This window comes from Empidonax traillii, unplaced genomic scaffold (assembly GCF_003031625.1).
Source record: "Empidonax traillii isolate 1590-97213 ecotype Southwest subspecies unplaced genomic scaffold, ASM303162v1 scaffold721:size320634, whole genome shotgun sequence".
NCBI classification, from domain to species: Eukaryota; Metazoa; Chordata; class Aves; order Passeriformes; family Tyrannidae; genus Empidonax; species Empidonax traillii.
Window position 1 is genome coordinate 64520 of NW_020955914.1, and position 27571 is coordinate 92090.

The following is a 27571-nucleotide window of genomic DNA, read 5'->3' on the forward strand; positions in this document are numbered from 1 at the left end:
GCCAGAAGTTATCCCAGTGTTGATAACAGTCCACAGCAAACTTTTCCATATGCTTGTACATTTATGGATAGCACTTCAGGAAAATCTGTGGCTTACAGAAAGCAAACATTTAAACATAGAGAAGAAAACCAGATCTCCTGAGTGACTGTTATTAGCAAGCTACCTTCAGGAGGAGAATAAACCAGACAACATTCTATAAAGTAGGTCTATTTAATTAATTTTTTTTCTGAAATAATGCAATATTCTTATTAGACACAGAAGGCTGGGTATACCTTACATAAATATCCCTTGACTCTAGTCACTGCTATGATTTCTATCAGCAAAAAGTTAAAGGTCAGTGATAGCTTGGACAAAAGGCATGCAGAGGTTGCATGAAACAGGGCAACATGCACTGACACAAAAGGCAGACCATGTACAAAATCGGAGATATTCTCACACTGGAGATGGAACAAAGCTATTAAAAAAAAGGAGTACATAAATCAGGGCTTGCTCCTTCAAATTGAGATGAGCTATACCCAACACTTCCACAAACAACAAATTATCAGCATCAGTCAGAGGCTGGACTATAGAAAGAAATGGCAGTCATGCAAATATCAATCTTCACAACAGTGGATACAAAATCTTGGGATGTTTTGGCCCCATATATACTCCCTGTAAAAAAAATGTTTCTGAGTAATGTTAAGTACATAAATACCAGCCTGCTAAGGACTGCCATAATTTGTGACAAACTCCTACAATGCAGTGTGTTTTTCCAGAAGATGAAAGTACTGTAGCTGGATAGTTTCAAAAGTCTTAATTGTAAGTTCACATATTATTTCCATGAACTTGCATTCAGTAGTTTTTATTACAGATGTAAAATTAAAGAGTAATAACTAAAAAACCCCCAGCTCGATAATAATGGTGATTTTTGCGTTATCCAAAATTCTTTTGCTTAGCATAAGAAGGTGCATTACACAGCGAAGAGCATTCTAATGATACCTTACGAAACCTTCCCTGGTTTTTAAGTCACTGTTTTGTCTGAGTTACATGATAAAAGAATTTGTAATCTCCATCAGACTGTGAAAAGCAGGTATCTTCAACTACTGAGAATAAAGTAAAATTGCAAAACGTGGCTACAATGAAATTAAAGAGCAGATGATGCTTCATTGAACTCAGGGGGAAATAGAAACATCTGTCAACACATTGCAACAAAACCTCCTACAGTGAACAAAAGTCATACGTGCAGTTCTCTTCCAGAGGAGTTTGCTAATTTAAAAATTATGTATGTGAAAGGAGTCAGGTCTTGAATTTATAAAAGTGTGCTAATCCATAAAGAACTGAGGAAAAGAAACACACTACAGAAATCACGCACACGAGATTCCAAGCATTGGATGACAAGTGTGTGAGCGTGTGACTGACTGCATTTCCAGGCACATAAGAGAGGAAGACCTGTCACTGCATTGCTCCTGGATAATGAATCATCTAGCAATAAATTATTCCAGCTAACTTCTCCCAGGGATCCTTATTGTCAGGTGCAACAGACACAGAAAGGTCAGAAGACCAAGTTTCCTACCCAGCATGTGAGACTTGACATCTCTAAAGATTCAGAGGACACTTGCGTATGACTCATCCATAAGCCATCGACAGCTGACTGATCTAGAACCAGCACAGGAGATGAAACTCCAGTCTCAAGGAAGACAGGAGAACTTTGCCAATAACTACAACAGTGCCAAGTATTCCACTTGATGGTTTTGAATTTTTTCCAAAAACACTAACCAAAGACTGTGTTGACTTTGATGTATAAAAGTATGCAGACTCAACAAAACCTCTCAACCTCATCCAGGCAGTGTACTAAGAACGGCTGTGTATGCAATGACTTTTTCTTCCACATAAACTTCAGCTAACACTGAAGCTGCAGACAGGATTCAAGATTTTCCTTGGTTTTAAAATTTTTGCCCTATTTTTACCCTGGTAAATTTTTTTGCTCTATACATTACAAATAAAACAAAATAATTATAACATACCAAATCAACAATTCTGTAGCACAAAAAGCAGGCAGGAAAGCAAATGTTTTCACTGACACTGAGCAAATTCTAAAGCATTCATTGAGATACAATATCACAGAGCACTATGCACGTAACCAGCAGATGTTGAGCTCTGATGACATCTTCTCTAAGAGGAATATGGGCCTCAACAGAAACAAATACACTGGTTGCTATTTATGCCTCTTTTTCATGTTCTTTTTACCTTCTCCCTTTCCCCAACAGGGGTGAGAAGGGGCTTATCTTCTGTCCATAGCAGTGCCACTGAGGTGAGCAGCAGAATGGCAACATTCAGCTAGTTGTAGGAGCACCTGAATTTATCAAACTCCTGATTCATGGTTGTTCTATGCCACCATAATAAGATGGGTGTGAAGCTTTTTCCCCTCCATCAGGACATTAAATCTGCTTTTTGCTATATGGACATTTTGGTGTCTACTAATACGTTCGAACATCAGCTTAACTTCTCTCTTTATAGGCACTCTATACGTGGCCTCTTATTTTCTACAGACTTGTAGGAACTTCATATCTTGAAGTTGACATCTTGAGCTTGACATCTCTGTCTTTATGCAAGTTTCTAGGTAGCACCAACAAGCAAAGACACAGAAAACACAATCATAGAAGCCTCACTGACACTGAAATGTCTTTAATTTCTTAGTGGTTGCTGCAAGACCGAGCTCTTACTGGGGCAACGTGTGGCAATCTTTCAGCATGTCCCTGACCCTCGCCATTCTGCTCTCCAGCGCTCTGAGTGGAAAGAAGATGCATGACACATTATTGCTGGGGAAAATTAAGGGTTTGGGTATGGTTTTTTTTCTGCAGCTGTACAGGCTTTTCCATGCTCTGCGTAGTCAAGATTCACTTAGGTTTGAAAAGGTATGACATTTATTGAGCCTTTCAAAAGCATACTGAGGATGTGTCCTACTACCAACAGCAAACTAACCCAATAGGATATTATATACCATACCCTGAAGAACATGTAAAATATAGTTTTAAAATTAACTGAAGACTCCAGCACACATAATTCACAAGAGTAGAATTATATTTCCGTTTTTAATATTATTTCTTTCTCTGCTCACTCCAGGCAAATTTCTCGCAATCAGCTGAAACAAGATCTTTGCTACAGGTACAGAAATTCTGCACTACACAGAAGGCAACACAATAGAAATCCATATCCTTTTTGAATTTTGGGAGACACATTGATTTGCTTGCTTTCAAAACAGGAAAAAACCCCAAGCTTCTGAAAATCTAGCCTTTCTTCTGATTCACTTATTAAGCTGATTTAGTTCAGTATTATACAATAGGATAAATGTCAATGCAGGCTGCCTGAAAATTCCATGCCAATGTTCAACTTGGTGCAAATTTTGGAACAGAAAAACTAAATTGTCACTGTCACAATGGCACACAACTCAAAATCCTTGAAGTAGTGACTAGGATGACGCTTTGACGTGGGGTTTATTGTTTCTTCAGATTAGTAAATGGTGGAGATCAGAAAGTCAACTTTGAGGATACAAATGTGATGTTTTCCTTACATACACACCCTAGTGGAATTCAACTTATAACTACATCCATTGTCTGCAGAATTTTACCGTACGCTTCAACAGATCTGTAGGATGCTTAGCAATTTTTTAATGAAATGTTACAGATTTCCATATAATTTCTATACAACTCTACATTATTTTTACAGATGCTATTGATTTACACTAGAATTTTAAGAAATGCTGGTTATGGACTTAATTTTCCATTGAACGGTAATGAGACTCCAGTGTCTTATTCTTTATGTTGTTGTAGAATCCTTAATATTTTTTTTTTTGTTCCTTAGGATAAATCCTCAGTGATACACTGATTTTTACTCATCTCATTATTTTAGGAGAGAAGCATGCCTTTTAAACAAAAGTTCCTTCTTGATGAATTTCTGTGCACCTAATTTTGTTGGGTTCCTCACATTTAGCTACCAGCACCTTACTGGAAATTCGAGCATATGTGGCCTGTGTTTATTTGGTTTAAAACAAGTAAGCATCAAACAAATCTGATAGAAGCTGCATGCTTTCACAAATCAATCTATTTTACAGGTTCCATCTGCTCTTAAGTGCTTCACAGAGAACAAACACTGTGTCACTTTACCACATATTTCCATTGCACTATCCCAAACACACTTAAGCTGCTGACAGATTAATGCTTAGTTCACTTGTGGCATACATTCTTGGGTTCTTACACATGTTCTTATAAGGAAATGGAACTCACTAAGCACTTAATCACAAGTTCGGGTAGTGTTATGGTCTTGAATACAACACACCAACTCTGTTTCAGGAACAGGCTAAGCTATCTCTATGTAAGCCATCTCTGTCACTGGCACTGCCAAAGACTCTGGAAATCAAATTACTTTTGTCAACCTCAGTTAAACAAAAGCAAGCAGAAATTTGCCAAAGGGTGGCCCTGTGGGCTAGGGATGAGCCACCTGAGGAGTGTGCAGAAATGGCCAAAGGATTGTGCTGTTTACTGGAAGGCAACTTGTCTGGCTTAACTGTATATTGGTTTGAATCCATTACAAAGAAATATTGATAAAATGACTGCAAATACAGGGAATAAGGAGCAGATACAAAAAACAATAGCAAACAAAACCTGAAGAAAAATACAACCCAATTTTCTAAATATATCAACAATTCAGTTAATTGTGAATTTACCTGGTTAGGAAGCAGTGACAGCAAGAGGAACTTACATGAGTATATGTAAAATGTGAACATACACTATGAATATCTGCATCTGTGCTTGGGAGAAAGGTGAAATTTCATGGAAAATCCTTTGCATCCTTACTTGATGTAAGTCAAATGCAAATAGTTCAGAGCAGTCAAGAGCTTCAGCTGTTTTTATGCTTAAATACAGGACACAAAAAGGAAGGGGTAAATAGCAGAGAAATTGTAAATTTTCTTCCACATTCAACCTGGGTTCTGATCTTTGAAATAGATTTTATAGAAGAAAACACAGTACTTCGCTCCCTAAGCAGACTGATCCCCCATTATGTACACCACACCATTATCACCGACAGTGAATCTTAGAACCATAAAAGTTGGAAAAGACCTCTAAGATCACAGAGTCAAAGTGCTAACCCAGAACTACTGTGTGCACCAATAAACCATATCCACAAATGCTACATCCACACACCTTCTGAATACTTCCATGGACAGTTATTCCACTGCTTCCCTGGGCAGCCTATTGCTTTCAGTAAAGAAATTTTTCCTAATATCCAACCTAAACCTCCCCTGGCACAACTTGAGGTCTGTTCCTCTCATCCTGCCTCTTGTTACGTGGGAGAAAAGACTGACCCCCAGTGAAGGGCTTTTTCCATTGAGTTGTATGCTGCTGGGTGCCATGGTGAAATTGGAATCCATAAGCCACCTCTGATTTTCATGGAGGTGTATCCTTTTGATTTGAGCAACTTTGTGGTCACTCTTCCCGTGCTTAGCTTGGCATGGTCTGAGTACAACTCGCTGGGGGTTTTTCCTAGTGTCACTGGATGCAGTAAATGCTCTCTACCCTGGTGTTTTTCAAATGCAAAGATCAAGCACAGTGACGATCCTCACCCTCGCAAACGGGACGGGGAAAAATCCTGTCCTGCTGCAATACTTGGAGATGGTTGTTCTTTGATGGACACAGTTTAACACATCAAAGGTTAACCACTGCACTTTCTCATTCTCCTCAATGTAACAGAAGACAGGAGTACTTCCCTGGCACAATGCTGGTCTCAGAGCAAGGCAGGGGGTTGAAAGCATGGGGTACTTAATGAAATTAACACTTTTAGTTCAAGTCAGTGCACTTTTTATTTGTGTCACAGATTGTGTCGATGGTCTCTTACACGGAAAAGGCATTCCCCCCCACCTCTGTTTTTCTCTCTACTTGCACAAGCAACCTTGCACAATTTGATACCATCTCTTGATAAATATCCAGCATTGGTAGAGCTCATTTGAACTGCAAACTTGCCAGCAAGACAATACGCAGAAGAACTGAATCCAGACAGGTAGCAACAGATAAAGCTTGAGTACGCATTCAGGACGTTATCTTACTGTTAGCATGTAAACCTGTTTTTCATCTCAAAATTCTGAGATGTTGAATTTGTAGAGGCAATATTACCCAACTTGATTACACATTTTGAAATCCCTTAAAAAAATAAAAGACCTTATGACACTGCAGTATTGAGACAAATATCTGAGATAACTTAGCTTTAGCTACGGTCATGAGAGCAGGCAACTAACTAGTAGGGCATTCCCCTGGTCATAAGTTACTTTATGTGATTTTTTGGGTAAGTTTTGAGAAGTTACATTGTGTTTCACAGGACACAATGTCTGCATTTGAGAACACCTCAAATTGCAACACGCAGCAATTTCCCATTCTTCCTTAGCAAGGTCTCAAATCGTATTTACATATACATTTGAAAAACAGCTACTTTGTACTACTGTCTAAAGCAAAGTTCTCCACAAAACGCTTTGGTAAATATTGCAAATTCCCCATATGCTGAGAAAATTAACATCCTAAATATTTTTTCCTTTATGACTGTATATACTGAAACTTTTGTTTTGCAGCAATGTAGGATCTAATTCCATTTTTTAAAGTTTGCCAAGCACGCTATTGCATGAAAATATTTTCTCTTTCTCTTTTCTAGTTCATCAACAATGATTTGAATAGAAAGACCCGGTTCAGGATGCTTCTTACTTGTTGGTTGTCAATTTTGCCAGTTTTCAGAAGACTTCTGAAGTGCTGACCGGCCTTGAAAGTACATTAAATCCTTGGTGTGCATCATTCAATATACCTGGATTAATATGACATAAATTCATGATGATGCTGTAATGAATACACTTTGATTCCAGAACTTTATCTTCCTTTCTGGCTGCCCATCAGCCGTATTTTCCGAGAGCACACTGCATGCCTAGAAAAAGCTGATTTTCCTCTTAGCAAAGTATTTGCAACTGTGGCAGTATCCTTTTTTCTTTGCCCTCTCTCTATCTTTTGTGAGGATGGGGAGAAGTTAAAAAAAAATTAATTTTTTCTTACTTATTTTTTATATTTCCAGGCTTCTTGTCATTGTTCTTCAGTTGCCTATACCCTATACCTATACTCTCTCCCTTTACTGGTCATGTGTGCCTTGCACACCTCTGTTTTCCTCCAAGATGACTATTTGGTTGTAAAATACATAATTTTTAATTATTAATTAGTAGAATCGCAGTATTTTCCGAGGGTGAGTTTTTCCTCTTTGATATATTTATCTTGCTCTCACTTTTGTCAGTTTTTGTGGCCCTTTGGGCAGCTTCTTTCTATTTCTCTGAGCCTTTTTTCTTAGCAGTGCTATAGCCTGCCTTTTGTTAGCCTTTCAGCATTTCTAATCAGCTACTGTCTTTTTTCAGCTCCCTACAAACAATCATTTCTTTTTGTTTCTTCCTTCTTACTTTCATCTTCAAATTCACCATAGTAAAGGTGATTCAGGTTTCTGTGTCTTACCTGATGATGAAATGACAAACTGAACCTGAGGAAAGAGGTTCCAGTATACCCAGGGGAAGAGAAGGTCATCTGGGAGAGGAGAAGCACTGAATCCCCTGATTAACCATGGAACTGGTTTGTCTGAAGGTTGACAAATATCTCAGGATAAGATACCAACAGACAGTGTTTGGGATTCTGGCCTAAAGCAGATAGAATTTCTAATAGAAAATCAGAGTAGGAAGGAAGGAAGGAGCACCTTTGGTGGCAGCCAAGGGAATACATGCAGAAGGATTTTACTGGTGACCACAGAGTCACAACATAACATGAACTCTCACTCAAAATTGCATAATTCAATATTAGATGTTGTACAGATAAGTAAGGAGAGGATTAGCCATTGACTAAATTTCTGAAGGCCAGGAACTATTGATGAGGTAGCACTACTAGTGTTTATGTGGCAGTCAATATTCTCAGCATTTCCTTGAGTAGGCCCTGTGGCACAACTCTACTGCTAATTATATGAGGCAGAGTGCTATCCTAATGTGGCTGTGTCATTTCTTATACCAAAATTAGATAATTTAGAATTAGTTTTGATACCTCCAATGTTCCCTTATAGATGGACTAGATTTTCTGGTTATACAGGGTTAAGGAAAACTAACTAACAAACCCTGACCAAGTCAAGATAAATATAGTTCATAGAGATTTGATACGTTGGATAGGAGTATGCATAAATCTGTTAACCAAGGTAACATTATGCACAAGCTCAGTAAACATAGAAACTGAAAATACATATATTTCTGGTTTTCAGGGACATCTGAGTAATGCATTCCTAATAAGATCTTCCATTATTTTATCCCTTTTCGTCAATAACTGCTAAATTCAAGATCAGGTGAGCTTTTAGTCTACCATCACATCAGTAAATGTGTAGTCTCCAGGATCTGCTCACTGCAGTAACTTATCTTTTCCTCTCATCTGCATATTCTTTCTTTTCCTTTGCTATCAAAATGTGTCTGGGAAATTTCAGCTTTCCTCAGCATATTTTACTGCAGAGCTTCTCACATCTTCACTCTCTGGTTTCCCTGCTGGATGGATCATCTTGCTTGGAATTTATTAATTCCTTGGCACAGTTCTTATTTGAAAATACTTCAGTTTTCAGGGTCTTCATACCCCCTTCAAAGTACCGTCTTTACATCACTCACTCTCCCTGGCCAATCTCACTGATTCACCCTTTAAACAAACTTGTTATTCAATGTCTTTGCTTCCCTTATTTCCTGCTTCTTTCCTCTTCTCTTCCTCATGACTGTGTTTTTCCTTTTCAGTAACTTTTCCAATAAAAAAATATACTGTTTTTTCGCTTTTCTCAGACTTTACCTCTAATGTTGCTTAGACTGTTTTCTTGCTTAAATACCACAATTTTCCTTTTTCAATACCGTTCACATCTCCACCACAAGAAATTCTTCATTGATTTCCTCCTTAAAAGTACGGCCAAGTCTCCACTCTATGCTTCCTCAACTCAAATCGATAATTTATTCAAACAAAGAAATAGATATTTTCTGACCAAAATCAGACTCTTCCTAATTCTCCCCCCAGAAAATGAATTGTTCCTTACAGCTTCTCTGCTCCTATCTCCTGCATGGCCTCTCTCTTTTTAATCTTTCATCAGAGATAGAATTGTTTGTCTTTCTTTTTTAATGATTCTCCTCCCCTTTGTCTCACTTTTCACCATAACTTCTGCCTCTGATATAGCTTTTGCAAAGCAATGCCCAGTTATTGTCAAAGGAATCCAAAACTCCACATATGCTTCATATATCTCTATTCTTTATCTGCTAATTGTTCCCTTGACATCACTTCCCAATTCCATTTTAGTTCAAGTTCTAAACAAACCTTTGTTTAGAATCTGTATGCCATCAACTCCACCCTTCTCTTCTTAACAAAATTCATACAGACACTGTGAATCCCCCAAAATTGTTCTCAAAATCATTCCAGGTGAATAACTATGCTGCATGTTTTTCACAGCACACAGGTCTTTGTAATATTCATTTATGCACTGGTAGGCTAGTATACAAGAGCTTTGTAATTTCTTAGTATATGTTTAATATTCCAATTTTATTTATCCCCTTATTATTACAAGACAAAAATACCAACTATTACTGCTTAGGTTAAAAAACAATCAAACCAACAAAAAGTGAAAGCCAAACTGAATCCTTTAGTTGTGGTAGGTAGATGGACTAGGACTAAACCCCTTATTTGAGATAAAGCCTGAACTCCTGAACAGTCTAACATCTTAATCTGAAAGAGATCCTACAGTGAAGAAAAAGAAAATAAATCTCTACAGATAAAGTTATCGTTGGAAAGAACACAGTTCTTTTAAGAAGTGTCTAAAACACCTTGGAAATGCTATGTGAGAGATGGAGAAATAACACTTGTGTCAGAGAAAAATGAAACTCTGGGAAACTTGGTGATTTAGTTCACTAACATCACTAGGAGATCACTATCTGTAAAATTCAGATTCAAATAGCTCCTGGCATAAGTGAAAGGTGAAACTAAAACTAAATCTGAAGCTCAAACGGAAGATAGTAAGCACCAGTATAGAAATATAGAGTGACTAGATGAACAGCGACAGAAAAAATATTGCAGCGATGGAGCTGTTTGAGAAAATCTTAGCCTACCTAAGAAATGTGATATACACTGAATTAACGCTGATGTTGCTGAACTTCTACTCATGTGTGATAGAGTATATTTGGCAAACCAGTGTCATCAAAATCATACTTGAAAAAGAGCTGGCATGACTGGAGAGAATAGTAAGAAATTCTACCCATACACACAAGATGTGAAAATGAGGACAGGTAAATGATGGAGCATTTACGGGAGTGTGCGTTTACAGAAGTCGTTGAGGATTATGCAGGGGGATACTTTGGGGAACAACATATAGTTGTGATGGAAAGATGCAAGAAAAACAACTAGAAAAGAACCAAAGAATGCAAGGTGATGGTGCTATGCAGACAAACAGCAAACCAGAAAATCCATTTCCTATGTGGGAACTGGATTGACCAGGATGTAGATAACTTAGGCACTAGACTTCAGTCATAAAACCTTTCTTTTTCATTTTTGGAAAAGGTTGTTGGGATTGAAGGGGAAGGAAGTAGGAAGGAATGGAAGACCTAAGTGGGATGCTGAAGTGTTTTAAGGGATTCCTAAACATATTGCCCAGGGACAGGCATTCTCCCTGTTTATCTATAAAATAGGTACACTAAGCCAAAAGTGGTGCAAATATTGCTAGAAAAATCTGTCTTTTGGAAGAATTACCAACAATGAACCAGAGACAATACACTTTCTAATTTACACTGGGTTTTCCTCTTCTTTTGACATATTTTTCTCTAAACTTTAAATGTCATGGGCATTTTCTAAATCCCCGGCAAAGTGAAGAAGGTAGATTTTATTCTTTCTATTCTTTATTTCATTCTTTCTTTGAATTGCTTTCTCCACCATCACATTTTTCTCTCGGGTTATCCCAGAGGCAAGATTTATGTTTACAACTGATGGTTTATGATTAAGACATTGAACTTTGGTCACCGAATTAGTATCGTCTGTAGGTTCAGAAATCTGCCAGCCAGGCACGAGTCCTCAGGGGACCTCCCACAACCAAGGTGCCGACTGGCGCCGAATCCGGGCTGTAACCCTTAAGCAGTAGCATCCCCCAGTGGCCCTAGTTATCACTGCAGTGCACTTTTTTTAGATAATTTTAGGTACTCGAACTTTCAGTGTAAATTTAATTCAAGTTCCTCAGAATTAGCTAGGACTCAGGAGTCTGTTAAACTCAGAACCATATATACTCATTGAAAAAAATTATTTTCATTCACTGAATATACCATGTGTGTATTGCAAAACACACAGCTGTAAAAGTAGGTGTGGTTTTTTGGGGTTTTGTTTGTTTGTTTGTGGTTTTTTATTTTTTGTAAAACGCATTCAAAAAAGGGGTAAAATCGGACCAGAAGAAAATCAACCTCTTTGTTGGAGAGCCTTTTTGAAGAATAGAAAATAGGTTCAGATTTTGTTACAAGAATATTAGGTTCTACAGCTATTTTTGGCTTTTTTGCAAGATCAGGACTCGTGGAAGGAATAATATAGCAACCTTCAATTTTTAATCTGCCTTTTGATTGAAGTTCACATACTTAGAAACTATAGTCCATCATATATACTGAATCAGAATTCTAAATCAAAAATCCCTGGCTGGTGTTTAATTCACTCAATGAAAATTCAACCATATTCTCAGAAAATACTCAACAAGAACATACCACATCCCAGCCACTATTCTTAAACCCAGCCCTTTGCAAAACAATCCAAAACTGGGATTGCTTTCCCTGTTTCCTGAAAGAAGTCAGTCACTGAGGAAAGGTGAAGTAATTGGTACTTCAAATAGTCACTGGAAGAGAATAGAAGGTAGAAGGGCAGACAGATGATGCACAGGTAACACAAACATGGGATGCTCGCACCTACCCAGCTCCCTCCCACTCCAGAACCAAAATAGACACATCAGCACAATCCCTGTACCAGTGCTGAGTCAGCAGAGAGAGGATGGAGGAGGAAGGATGAGCAAGGCTGCCAGGGGAAGAGCCAGAACAGCACTTCTGCACAACTCTTGTGTAAGGGATAAGAAAAAGCAATTTTCTCTTGTTAATGTTGGAGCCCTCCAGTAACTTCTAATGTTGCAGCAGTGGAGATGAAGGGTTGTTAATTAAAACAACCCATATGAAAATCAGTGGGACATCTACATTAGCTTGAAGTTCAGCAGGGGATTATGAGCAGTGCAGAGCAGAAACCAATGAACATTTTGTCCTCTCTGTATCAGAATCTCAGCAGACCTGGCGCCACAGGACCCCAAAGAGGTGACATGGCTTTATCCAGGAGGTAAATCCAACAGGTCTAAGGCATCATGTAGTTACTTCTTTCTTCCTATTACTCTTGTCACAATAGCTGAGTACATCTAGTAGAGTCTTATAACAGATGCATACTTCCATTCTCTGGCTGCAGTGTGAAGCACTGAATACTTGGGACAGGCAGAAAAAAAAAAACCCAAGCCTAATCCCCAGAACATATGTGCCTTCTCAGAAATTTAAGGGCTAAATGCTGGGGTCCTTCCTCTGAGGTAACCTAAGGTAAATCTGTCTTTCTCAGTATCTCTGAATCTGATCCTTCATGAGCAGCAGTCAGCCCAGAGTGTGAATGTGCTAACTGAGACATGACAAACCCATGTAACACCTCTTCCTGATATTCTGTTATTCTGTGGTTAAAGCTCAGGAGGATTTTTGAAAGGAAGTTTATTTTTGCAAGCTGCTGAGTGCTGACTATGATGTGGGGCAGCTTTCACTTAAGCAAATGTCTTAACTTTTGTTAAGGATCTTGGACAGGCTATTACTGCGACATTTACAAGGAAAGCCTGGCTTGGCTTAGGCTATTCAGTGAAAGGAGATTTTGTAGGTTTTACCAATAATGGACAGCTATTGTTCAGCACAAAGAGAGAAGGCAGCTTTTCATCTTGTCAGACACTGACTCTCCCTTTCTTTTCGAAGTTCTAAAAACATTTCAGGGGTCCTAAATTATGCTCCTCACAGGTTACTGTCACTACCTATAACACAGGGGTTGGTATTCAGCATGACAAATCAGTCTTATGTAGCTTAGCCATCTATCTCTGATAGTTGCATGAAGTGGATGATTCTGAAAAAGTCAGCAACCATCACAATGAAAATATACATTACGATACAATGTGTCACACAGCACTGAAAATTAATCCTGCTGCTAAAGAAATAAAAAATGCACAATAAACACATTACCTGAAATTAAAAGTGGTTTTGACCAAATCTCCAGAGCCTTTAAAGTTGTAACAGTGATTTCCTATTTATATGGACTGTGAGAATTCTCAGGTGATTCCCTGTAGAGAGTTGTATGAATACTTTTTCCAGAGCTGAGGAAAGGAAAATAGGTAGCTATAATGGAACTACAGGAGCAGCCAAGCAGTAGATTGATTCAACAGGAGAAATTCAATGTATCCCAAAAGATTTCCTAGGATTTGCTCTCCTGCTGCTTAGGGCACAATTTGTTGTAATGAGAAACTGAGGATTTTGTTTCAGGTGTCAAAGCTTGTAGCGATGACTTGAAGGTATAAAGCGAAAGCAACAACAGAAAATCTCTCTTAAATAATGCTTTTGGATGAGGATAGAACAAGGACAAGCTCTTCAAGGTGCAGAAAAGGTGAAATATCTCATGTAAATAACATTCCTTAAGAGATACTAATTGGATGCACAGTCAAACCCTTTCCTTCATCTCGAAACTGCTGCATTAAACAGCTTGAAAACTACAGTACACTTCTGTAAGCAAAACAAAGAAAGCTTTATTAAATTATCTGGTAAAATTGCACTCAGTTTCACTGTAATCTCTGCTCTACGAAATGTCTACAGAAAAAAATACTCAGTTTTCAGTTGTGAAGAACTAACAAGTTATAAAAAACCCCAAACCAAATGAAAAAAAAGTGAGGTTCAGGTTTTTTATTTAACAAGGGAACATTTAAACAGGCAGACTATTCTTTTCATCTGGAGCATGCCACATGGTAGAAAGCTGGCAGGAAGCATGTACTGCTGCAGTACTACATAAGCCATGTTTAAAAGGTTAAGTGGGACATGCTCGACATGAATTTCACCCTGCAGAAATGTGAAAATATGTAGGTGCTCATGTCCTCCTCTGTGAAAAGGAATAATCATTATGAACACAGAGCTGCTCTACAGCTGTGATGTACCACAGCCTCTGCAGGTTTTATTGATAATCACTTTTTAGTGAAAGCTCCGAAACACTATTCTCAAGTGGAGCCCAGAGTTTTATTTAGAAATAGACTGCCACATGGAATTTCCTCAGGCAAAATGCTGAATGATGATGGCATCCCCCTTTGATTAGGGAAAACATGTAAAAATCCTGAATGTTCATATTCACAGCAGAACATATTGTTCAGCACTAGCATGCTCCTCACACTTCTCAACATCACACTTTGTGCTGGAACAGTACACAGTTTACCACCAGAGGAGAAATGGATGCTCCAAAAAATACCTTACCAAGAATGAACATTCATGTGTGAATGACTTTACATTTGGACATTTGGGACAGGTTTACACTCAGTTACAAACAATGTAACTATTCAGAACCCAAAGATTTCAGTCTTAAAGCTTTTACAACACAGACCAAAGCAGATAGCACCTGTCCTTTCTCTACTAGATGACCAAAGTTGCATTCCAGTTCCAGGCTCCAATCAATTTCAAACCTAGCACATGATGCATGATCTCCTAGACTATCCTTCCTTATCAACAAATGACCATCAGACTCAGAGACCTTCCCAGCAGGTAGCATAGGAATAGGTACTGACTAGGAGAGAAGAAAAGTAAGTCCTTCACCACTTTGCCCTCTTCCCAAAATAAGGACCAGAAGCTCATTAATTTACATATGAAATTGCATTTTGCAAGACTTTTAAAATTTTTTTTTCTATAAATTCTATGTATAGAGTATACAGAGAATATACATTATTTCAACCTGCTACCTGTCCCTCAGGTTTGATCCATCTCAGCATAAAACACTGATACCCTCACGTCAATGGAGTCTGAACCAGAAAGTCAGCTTCTGATCAGGGATGGGGGAGCATCTGAACACATGAAACAGCAAGAACCTGATAATCAGTTATTATTATAGTTCTTGTTATCATTCTGTTTCCTCACAGCCTGACTACGAAAGTAGAATGGGAGTTCTGCCTCATTCTTTAACCTAGAAAGCAATGCAAGATATACACAAGAAATAAAAAGAGAAAGAAGAATCGAGACGAAGCACATCTTTGGAACCAGCTGAACCAGTGACATCTCTTACCTGTACGGTTCCAGAGTCCTGAGGCCATAACACAGTGCTTCTTCCCAGGATTCAAGGTTAATACAGGCATCCATGGCACAGTCAAGCATTTTCAGCTGATAGATATTTGTGTCCGGTAGACGACCCATGTTACTGCTCATGAGATTCTGGCATCTTGCCAGAACATGCTTCCACTCTGTTATTGGCCTTAGTTAAAGAAAGATATTTAATCAAACAAAAATACAAGTTCTAAATGCTGTTTAGAACGGTGTAAGAGCTACAAAGCATTAAAGTAGAAAAGCTGCCATCATTTCAGACTATGCTACAATTCTTGAAAACACACTTGAACACAGTGGCAGATTAAGTAACTATGTTTTGCATACATCTAGCAAAATAACATCTAAAGAAGGCACTATTTTAGCAATAAATGGTAAAAAAAAGATGACAAATTACAATGATATTATAATGCGCAACAAAAATTCAAATAACTTTTATTTAGGTGTTAAAACATTATTTACTTAAGATACTCCTCCAAATCTTATACCCAAGGGCAAAAGCCCATGGAAATGAATCTTAAAAAAATACCTCAGTACTAAAAAAAGAAAATTATTTTTTTATATAATAAATAATTACACATTCTTTTAAGCCGACCAAGATTTTTTTTAGAATTCTCATGAAATTAGAACTTTTTCTTGAAATAAAATAATTTTCTTTCTCCTTGAAAGAGTCATAAAGAGCATTGTGGATTTTTTTCATGTACAGCTGCACGTTTCATGCATGAGAAAGAAAAACATCATAGTTTTTATGTCTGACTAGTTCAAAAGTAATGAACTTGACAGTACAGAAGATTTTCACCTCCAGTGTTACAAGAAGATTTTTTTGTGAGTTTGGAATAGAGGAAAAGTAACCTGGGGCTCACACTCACTTTATTTGGATATTCCTTATCATAAATCACTTATTTTCATTACATTCTACACTGACTCAGCTTCTGTGAGAGATTCTTCTCTCTCTGACCACACTTAAGCTGGACACTTAAAAAATTTTCAGTTTTAAAATGAGTACTGCCATCTGTGACTGAACTCATGGGAGTCCCAGAATGCAGCAGTCTAAACACCAAAAAGTCACCACACACATCAGTAAGAACAAATGAAATAAAGAAAAAAAATAGACTTATAGTTAGAGAAGTAATAACATTGATTGTATCATAGTCCTTTCCATACAATCAGTTCAAGGAAGTCCAGCAGTTATCTTCACAACATTACTGAAAGTACCATTCACAGTAAGCCAGGAATGAATTTAAAGTGTACAGTGCAAACCTGTGATGAAGTAAGTAGTCCTTCTTGAACATGGGAATATTTACATACTTAAATTTAAGAATGTGACCACTATGTGGTTGGGCCAGGATTTATAGCATGGTTGTTACAAGGCTAAACTAATTATTTGCGAATTGCTCTCATGCCCTTGGATTGAAAGAACCATATAAGGGAAGGAATGTGTTATTATAATTGCACCTTAACCTTTATATCTCTGGCAAACATCCATGTATTCTTTACAACCGATTAAGGACAGACAAACAGAAGAATGAGGGATATTATTTCCACTTGATACAATTTTTGTAGAAAGTACAAAGCACTGACATTCTTGAAAGATTACCATTTTAGCTGATGCGTAGTCTGTCTGCTCTTACTTCTTGTTATTCTGTTTTGTTCACTGACTAGCATATAATAGCAGATGTGCTACATAACAAAACCTGTTGGGACCAAATTTGTAGGTCCCAACTTAGAAAACTCTCTGTCAGCTGCATCAGGACAAAAGAGAAGCCTCGTATCCTGTATCTGCCCAAGACTAGAGGAGGACTGCCTCAAGCAGACTGCCTCTAACTGCAGGTCTAGCCTTACAGTCCTGTATCAGTTATAATCAGTAGGTCAGATAGTGGGAGTTACAAACTTTCTCAACTGCAGAAACTGTTGGTTTAATTTGCTATAAAACCCAGCATTTGCAGAAACTAATAAGCATGTGCCTCAGTCAGCCAGGAAAGTTTTCTACTGATTATTGGCAAGTAGACAAAAGTCAAGTTCCCTCTTCAGTTGCACTCCCCAATGCATGTCAGTTAACACTGGTATTGTGGTGCAATGGAAGGAAAGATGACACATTTCAAATAGCCCATGACTGAGAACAGAAGATGAACAGACACCAAGAACAGGGTTTTTTCCACTAGTCCTGATACCTTTTACTACGGTGTATTTGATTAATTTTTAAGTATCAGTTAAATCAGTAATCTTAATTAAAGACACTAGTAGATTTAATTAGGTGCAATTTCTCCTGCTATTAAATATAGGAACATTAAATAGGACCAGTATTGTGACTCCACAGTTTTGGTATAAAAAATATTGCAACTTAGGGTTGCATAGTTATAATTTAACTTTCAGATTAAAACATGGCTCTTGAAATATAACTGAATGCCTGAAGGTCTATTTCACTATTGTCTGTCTCAATCCAGTGACCACAAAGGAACTTTAGACAGACTAGAAACTATATGAAAATTAAAGTAAGATGAGTTGAGTGTTTCTCCTTTGCTAACAAATGAATCCCTCTGGATTAGAAAGAAACAAACTCCACTGTGTGGGTTTTTTTCCTTTTTGTACAATAAAAATTGTAATCACTTATTTCCAGCCTGGAATATCACTATGCAAACCTGCTTTTCATGCTGCCAAAAAGGAGTACTGGAAGATTAAATTCTCTCTAGGCTGAGAGAAAGCCCACGTTTCTAAAATGCCACAATAACGCAGATTCACAGTCAGAGACATTCCACTGAATACACCAAGATAAGAGAGAGATCAATATACTCATAGTATTCCAGTAAAAATCTCCATCTCTCTTCTGCTCATCTTTTCTTGGTTGTTGCTTTTCACCGATTTCTTTAATTGGATTGAATATCTACATGACAGCCATTAGGTTCCAGTTCTGTTTATTAGTGCAAGGTCATCTCATTCAATTTACTTACTTGTAAATCATTATTACAACTTATTATAATTATTCTATAATGTCTGATGTGAAAATAATTTAACCACCTTTTTTCCATTTAAAAGTGGATTTATATGAAGTGGTGGGCTGCGATGGCAGAAACCCAAACTTGAACCAAAATATTCCTTTACATCCTAGGTAGTTGCTATCTATGCCATGAAGCAGTTCCAGTCCAAGTAATCAGAGACTATATTAATACAGTTATGAATATTACTCATTTTAAACATCAAATGAATTAAAAACATTAAAATAAAAATAATGCAAATGTAAGGGAAATAATCTCAAGAGATGAACTGAATAAAAAGGGGCTCTCTGGATTATTTTCACAACTGAATGACAGACTGTGGCCTGTCACTGAAAGGATACCTTCTTTTGATTTTGGATATCTCACTTTATTTACAGCATCTTTGACTTCTTTCCAGGCATGCTCTTCACCGGCCAGTTTCTCAGAATCCTGGTTAATTGAAACAAATGCATTTAATGAGAAAAACAGTAAAATAAGAATATGCAGTAATGATGAAAAACAGGGTCAAAAGAATTCACTGCTAAAAGCTACTTGTAGAGACTGTATTGCTATTTTTTTGTAAAAACTCAAAAAATCACATCATCTGGCATTCATACTCATCCTGTGTTTGGAAGTAAATGAGATGAGCTAAAGAAAGATGAATGCAAACTTGGAAACATTAAATTCTTAAATCAGATATTAAGTTTGCAACAAAAACTATGATCAACCAGAAAAGAGAAATAATAGTATGTGATTTTTTACTATCAAACCACATTAAGAAGTTCAAATTCTTTCAAAGACCTTCTATCTAATACTTCACAGACCCACAGGTACATTGTAGAAAAGATTTAGCAAATAGTTTTGATTAACCATGTGGTGATTATAGAGTCTTTACAAACAGTAGGAGGCTACCTTCATCCATTATAGTTATGAATAAAAGCTTACAGGAGAAGTCTACAACTCAGAAAAAGCTGAACTTTGGTTTAATAACTCATTGCTGTTTCTTCCCTATTCCGTCGGATTCCAGAAACAGCTATATTTTCCCATTGCTTTGTCACAAAGAAAGCAAAAATGATTAATGGCTATAGCAATAAAGTTTCTTTTTTCAACTCTCTAGCAGTGACTAACTGCATCTTAGGTAAACCACTAGGAACAAATTTATTAAAGCAACTACAGACACAGTTTTGCATTTTAAGAGGTTTCCAAAAGCATCTAGATATTCAATTTCCATTGCTGTAGCATTTAAATACCTTTAAAAATCTGGCCTGTAAGACACTGAAGTTTATTACCTCCCTCTCCTTATGAAAGGCTCTACTTCTTCCAAAAGAGTTTTTTTAAGTGCAAAGTCTTGCAGGAATATTTTAAATACAATTCTAAAAAGATTAACTCTCAGCAGGGATGGAGGCCTGAAGATGAACAGAGAAGGTGTGTTAAAATCTAACCAAGTACTTTGTAACCAACAAATGCTCACTGGGCATCATAGTACTTCCACTGAAAATCCTGTAATCTGTAACTACCTAGAATTGAATCATTTTCTTATCCCACTGTTCCTTTTTCAGAACAGAAAATATTTACAGTGAGAATCAGCACTTAGTTTCAGATTTAATTTGCAGTTTTGTCTTTCCATCTGCTTCATGAAACAGCAGACCTCTGTATATTGCTGGGATGATTAAATCAAGATTAAACTGAGATTGTTCTCAGCTGCCCTACCATTCTGTAGGGCCTTACAAGGAGGGTGGTATGACCTCACTGCATTTTGAACACGTACTTCCCCTACAATCAGTTCTCTGATCAAAATAATCATCTGGAAATAATTTCGTGCAGAGCTGAATTTGCCACCAGAAGGCATAGGGTGAATGTTAGGACAAACAAGCTCATACTGCAGAAATTTTGTCAGCAAAGTTAATGTACCTACCCAGCACTCTTAACAGCTTTGCAAAAGGTGTATGTTAAATCTCTTACCATTAATGTAACCTCTACCAACTTTTATGAGGCTACACCTACTTCTGAACATAGCCTGTAGCAATCTCTCTAAAACATCTTTGTGGATCAACTGCTGCTCACTGATTGATCAAAAAAATAAATCTAGCCTGTAAGATGCTAAGAATGATGTCTGTGAAATTTTAGGTTTAAGGAGCTATCAAAACAGAAAAATTGTTTTAAGCTATTTTTTCTCACTGGCCCAGGTATTATTCTCACTGTTTCTCTAATATGCTGTAAGCCTAGAACCTCAGAAACATGGGAACTGAGAGAGATTTGTAAGTGAAAGAAGGAAAAAAACTATGCATCAAGGCCAATAACTGAGGCATCATTAGGGCTCACTTTGCACACAGCAAGACTGATGGATGAATAAGACTAAAGTGTTCACTCACATGGGATTAATCTTCCTCTGTCTAGTGCAGCCTTTTGAAATGCTTTCCATTGTCTTCTAGCATTTCATTGACAACACAAAGCAGTGCAGGGTTGGGGTTTCCTCTAACCTTTAAACTAATGCACAGGGTTAAGTCCACACTTAAGTCCACACTATCTTCATATCCAGGTAGAGAATACAGAGTGTCTGTTTGACCAGTAATCTCCCAGTCCTCTCTGGATTCATGGTCTTTAGCCCTTTTGTAAGAGAGACTACGATGAAGGGAAGCTCTGTGAAGGATTTAAGTCTCAAGTTTCAATGAGATATTTCCTGTGTTCTCAAGATGGCATTTTGGGGATTGGTTGATATAAGAACAAGAGAAAACACGGCTAGCTGGGCACTTTACACCTCTGTTCTTTATCAGATTTCCATACATGAAAGAAGTCCTGTCCTTTACTAAACACTAGTTCAAGACATGGAAGCTGCTTCCAAATAAGCAGCCAAGCAGGGGCTGCAAAACAACTTGGAGAGCCTGTCACCAGGAACACTTCTGCCTTGCAGCTTAATAAGCTTTTTCCAAGTAAGCTGTTTCTCTGCCTTGGAGAACACCTTGAAAGTCATGGCTATGTGATATGATTAAGCTAGCTGAAAATACAAAGCTACCTTGGAGTTGGAATTATGAAAATAATTGAAGTGATTAATAGTTCCACTGAACTGCTTAATTTGATCTAAGAGCATGACATTAACAGCTATGGGATATACAGCTTTCCATGGAGTAAAACCTATTCGAAGTGTCTCTTTTCAGAACATGTTCCCAGTCAGACCTCCAGGTGTGCATAGACAATCTGTGCAGAATCACAGAATATGCTGAGTTGGAAGGGACCCAGAGTCGAACCCTTAGCCCTGCACAGGACCATCCCCAAGAGTCACACCATGGACCTGGAAGACAAGGGTTTTTCATCTGCAGAAAAGAACACCAGGTGAAGAAAAGGAAGAGGCTTTTGAAAAAGAAGGAAGAGTTAGCAACTTTTGCCTGATTATTTTCCTTATTTCTAACACTGACACCAAACACAAGAGGTTGCTCCTCACAACAACAAAATATTTTTTGTTTTGGTCCAAAAAATAATTAGACCAGATAATTTAGTCACAAAAATGTATGACAACCTTATGACAGCTGAAACTGGCATGCTTTACAGTTCAGCTTTTGCACATAGAAACACTCTAGAGAAAACCAAGAGTAGAAGTGTTGGAGGCTCTTGAGGAAAGCAGAAAAGACAGCTGCATCACATGCTTTTCTATGGTAAGAAGACATTGCAATACTCCTAACACAGGTACAAGCCACTGGAGGTAGAAGTGCCACTGCATCTTCTAGCTGAATCCATAGTCTAGGGCACAAGGAAAGCCAAAAATGACTTATTTTGAACAATTATTCTGGATGGGATAGGGTTCTAGTATCTGCTTTCCCCTTACTCGAAGCATATGCAGGGAAAACATGTTCATTAAAAGGTGAGTTAAGATGCAACAACAACATTTCAACCTTCCATTCTTCAGATACTATGGCAGGTGCTACTACAGCATTCTTGATAAAACACATCTGGGGATTCATCATCTTTACACTGAAGCTTTCTGGAAATCTTAGTGGACTACCTATTCTTGATTGATTAGATCTGTGTTTCTAATGCTCTAGACAAAACAATTTCTGGTTATATTCAGTCCTTCTCGTAAAACAAGCCATAAGCTGAACTTCACACCTGACACCTTTTGCCTTCACATCTTCTCGAATTTACAGTACATTAAACATGAAGGCCCACCTACAAAATTCCACCAGAGGAAATTCTACCCTTGAAATCTTTTGGGCTCTTCAAGGTGGGCAAATGAAAAATATTTTGTAAAGCAAAATTTTCCTGCTATAAAGAATCATACTTCCTCCCCTAAATTTCACTACTGAGAAAGTTTGCTTTATAAAGGGTTCAATAATGAGATAAATTTAAAAAAAAAAAAAATTTGCTTGAACAGCATAATTTCTATAGATTTTAGATCATAACAACATCTGCTGTTCTCATTTTAAGTGATAGGAAGATTTATTACAAAAGCATCATCTCCTGAAACAAGTGCAGACATCAGCCACCACAGAAATAAGCATTTGAAATAATCACCTGTTCCATTCTCTACTATTCCTTTCCCTTGTTCTTTCTAAGAATTAGTTCTCTCCCTATCTCTTCTGCTATTCAAGTGTCCATGCAATCTTTAATGGAACTCTCCTTAAAAAGGAGTATAATCTTCAAAATACAGATAAATGTTTCCTTCCTGCTCCTTTACACAACTACTCCTTCCCAGACTACTCTTCTGTTTCTTATACTTCCTAAAAGTGTTCCTTGTCTATTAATTTCAGGTACCACTGCTTTTACACACTGTTTTAGCAATCACTGTTCTTTGCTATCCAGTATTTAAAATCTTGGCTGCTGAAAGATTCCCACAAGGACAGCATGTCCTCTGAGAGAAGGTATCCCTCTTACCAAAACAAGCACATGCCAACCAGTAAGCATCACTGCCCTTTCTGCCCAAATGTGCTCCCACAACCCCAAGACTGCTCATCTGCAATGCACTACACCTCCAAAACTCTCCTGAACATTGGAAAGATTGATTAAGGGCTAGTTCTCCTTTCATACTCAGGCTACAGGATAGAAAATAAGACATGGATTTTCTGTCCTCTCTACAAAATTAATTTTTCTCCTTCTCCCAGAAGGAAAGAAACAAGAGAAAACCAAGCCAAAGATTGTCCACAGTAAGGAACCATGAGGCTGTCCTCACCTCCCTCCACAGAATGAAGAAGTGGGGACTGGGAACTCCAAGCGGTAAGCAACCCCTATATCTCTTTTTCCTCCTTTTGAGTATTCCTCCTACTAGAAATATGTCCAAGGGCATCTTCACTACATGTCTATTTTCAGTATTCGGGTATCCAGACCCACATAGAGACAAGTAACCTTTGTAGGAGGTATTGGAGTTTCAGGATGCCCTGAGACAAGTAAAAATAAGGACTAAAGTTTTCCCTGACCAATATCTTCTCTTAACCACCAACAAATGTCAATTTTCCAAGGGTAAAAACCTTTAAACCATAGTTCAAATTGAAATTAGCAGTCAAATATTGGGTATGATATTTCTGCAAGACAGAAAAATCACAGTAAATAAGAACATTAGTTTTCTTCTGGACACAAAATCTATTACTATATAATGATAATCCTGTGAGAAAGCAGCATATAACTCTGTTCTTGTTCTTTATTTTTGTGGAAGTTTTAAAAATACTTTCAAAAAGGAAGTTTTCTGAACTGCAATATTTTAACTCTTAAAAAACTACAGATACCTCATACACCTGAACATTTCATAGAAATTGCTGATCATTGCTTATGATTTGCTTATTTTCTGAAAACTTAAGTGGCAACTACAGATGTAAATCTGACAAAACAATTCTTACCAACTTGACAGGTTCAAATCAAAGAGGTTTTCTTAGGCTTTATTCCAAGAAAGTGTCAAGGAGCTCAAACAAATTTAAATTAGGGCATGACATTTTAGAGCAGACCTCTGATACATTATGCTCTGAAAGCATAAATAACAATTTTCTGTTTCTGGCGAAGGTGCAGCAACTAATGAATATATGTTTCTAGTAAACTCAGTAACTCATTTTCTTATACTAGGCAGCAAAAGAAAAGCATTAAATGAGTAAAGACATTGCAGATCTGAACTTTCACTTTCAGAAAGATGAAGAAAGTGTTAGAAAATGTGATATGGAAGCTGTCATACTGCAGCTAGGCTAAATTTCTGACTTGGCTGCTTCAGAGCAAAGAGGGTGTAAGGGCCTGATGGGCAATCACAGGGGCACAAAGCCAAAGGCACAGCAAGAGAAAGGGCACTTGAGTGGTTTCCTGAAATATCTGAGGTCATCTCCTATGAAACATTTTCTGGATAAAGTTTAAACTCCAAAGCAAAGACTCCTCATCTCTTATTATGAGAGCTGTGCCTTACAGAAGCCTACAGCTTCAGTTGAGGATTCACTCACCTTCACTCTCGTGAATGCACTTTGTTAAGAACTACAAGTATGTGAAATTCTCAGTTCACAGAGCCCTATCATGATTTCAAATTTACATACAGTTTCTGAGGTTTCAAAAGTTGCCCTGCCCTATTCCATGAAAAATAATGCCAGGTCCAAAAATGCCAGTTCAACTATCCTTTCCAATCCACATGAGGTTGTCCTTACCAGCAGCTGGGCTGTCAGAATAGAAGACCTTGTGTTTTCTGTCATATGGCTCTGAAGAGGGTGGATGGGACACATGGCACATTCCAAAGCTATTCTGTTTGCGGACAAAAACAACACTGTATTCCATGTGAGGCTACTGGGAGGGAGTGAACCCAACTTTTGAACAATTTGAATTTGTACTTTCTGGTTTTGAATTCTGAAAGTAAAATAAGACACACTGTAGCTGGATGCCATATTGCATGTGTGCAGTACATTGCTCAGTATTAGGCAGGCTGCATTACCTCCCATAATCGATATCATCTCTTCATGGGTTACTGATTCTGGTGTCTGGAAGTGCACAAGAATGGCACAGGCTAATAATATTCTAACTTGTGTAGGTACTGGAAAATTTAACAGTTGTTCACACCATTCATGTTTAAGTGCTCTACTTAGGCATTGAAATCAAGATGAAGGTTTCCTCAGACCCTGCATACAAGTAGTGCAAGAAGGCAAGTACTTTCAAAGGGTATGAATAACCTTCCCTTAACATTATCCAACTTGGTTACAACATTATAATACTCACCTAGAAATTTGAAAGTGATACCAGAAACAGCTGTGGAAATTTTATTAAAATGAGATGCTTTCAATAAATAGAAAATTAAGATCAGCAAGTCTATTTTAAGAAGTCATTTTAATTTAATAAAATTAAATGAGGCAAAAATAATTTTATCCCAATAACATCTTAGATTTAATTAAGATTTAAAGTATAAGGTAAGAGGAGCAACCAGACAAACAGTTTTACAACCTCTTAACTGCAAGTGCATTATCTGTCAGGTTCACAAGCTCAGATTTACACTGTGGCTGTCTGGGTTTCTTCTGAAATAAATCACAGCTCTAGATCCCCATTTCAGATGTTGAATATGTGTCCTATCTTTGCAGTGGTGATGCATTTTATTTCAATTGGTCTAATTTACCAGGCAATTCCAGTTACTCTGTATTATTTACCTGTCCTAATAAATATTTATTCTTCTCTCTGTCTTTTTCATCCATTAACCTTACTGGCAATGATTTCAAAATTACTTCCACTTCATTCACGAAAATGCATGGTATAGCAAAAACAGGGTTATTACGGACACACTCTGAAACTATCTGGCAAGTATTATATATAACTGATGATTATGGTGATTTAGTGTTTAAGTGTGTTGTCAGATGTATCTTTAGAGTACATATATATTTAGAGTGTATATATATATACAGATTCCTGTAGTAAGAGAAAATACACTGAAAAAGCTAAAAGTCGTCATTAGTCTTGAACATCACAGCCCAGTGGAACTTCTTTGAGACCAATAATGCTCAGAGATCAAGTGTTATTATTAGAGCTTTTTTGTTTTACATCCGCTCTTTGTGATAAAAATCTCAGCAAATAACATTACAGACAGTATTTTCTCTCTCAAAAAGCAGTATAAAAGGATGCTAGGCTACTTAGGAAGAAAATGAGATAGTATCTAAAGAGTTCTGTCAAAATATAAATACACAGGGCTAAGCAGCTAAACTACATCATATCACTACCTGGACACTTTTCAAATGAAAGGCACATGCATTTAACTCATTCTGTAGTCATTTCAGTAAACTGTTGGTCATTCTGGTTGCTGACCAAAACATTTTCTGTATTTATTTTTACAACTGGGTCCCTTAAATACTATTACTCTTTTTGGTGACAAAGGAGGCATAATTACACAAGGGCTACCCTTGTGTCCCACACCGCTCAGGCCCCTGGGGATGACTGCCACTCTGCAGGCTCAGGATCTCAATGCCTACTCCCAGACAAGATCATAGAAGTCACATGAGCAACAGGACTGAGCTCTGTGCCTGTAACAGCACTGCCTTTATAAACCTCCCTTTTCAGGAGCTTAGAGCTGACTGCACAATTCCCATCCAAGCTGCAGAGGCTACAAGCGGAAATAAAAATTGATTGGATGATGGGAAAAGCGATAAATAAAAGTTCACTATTTATCAACTCATAAAAGCCAGAGGAAGGGAGGAAAAGCAAAGGAAACTACTTACAGCTTAGCATGAATGAAATAGGGCCTTATGCCAGATCACCCACAAATTCCTGTCACGTTTGTAATTCCATTGTAATTTCCAGCATCAGTCCAAAAATAAACCCTGTGGGTAATTCACTTACCTGGGGAAGGATACTGTTCAACCTAATCCCTAGCAACTGTGAGGCTGGTATTTCACAGACTGTCTTAGACATTACACATTTCTTAAGGCAATCTCTAGGCCTCTCTTACCCCACAATCTGTCAGTTATAAGGCAAATCTGCTTTATTTCTTAATTCTGCAACCTGTGGAGACAGAGTGCCACTGAGTGCATTTAGTGGCTCAAAATAGGCATGTAGGTCCAAAATCTTCAGAATGTTTAGATATTCACAATGCATAATCCAATCCACTTTCATCAGTGCATTGAAATATGCATTTAGTTTAAAAGCATGTAAAAATCCCATTAAAGTTAATACTTATGCAAATGACTAAACACTTAACACTAAGTAGAAGTGTAGTTACTTGTGTATCAAAGTTCAATTTATGCTTCTGTGATTT

General features: G+C 37.5%; 1 protein-coding gene across 1 annotated transcript in view; it reads right to left on the bottom strand.

The window, feature by feature from the left end:
• The window catches only part of LOC114066019 (histone-lysine N-methyltransferase SMYD3-like), a 116940-nt gene that overhangs the window by 33077 nt on the left and 56292 nt on the right, over positions 1–27571 (bottom strand). The window contains exons 5-6 of the mRNA XM_027900395.1: positions 18753–18840; positions 15384–15558 (exon numbers count right to left, since the gene is read on the bottom strand). Coding sequence (XP_027756196.1) covers positions 15384–15558; positions 18753–18840 — 263 coding nt within the window. The remainder of the gene's footprint in view (positions 1–15383; positions 15559–18752; positions 18841–27571) is intronic.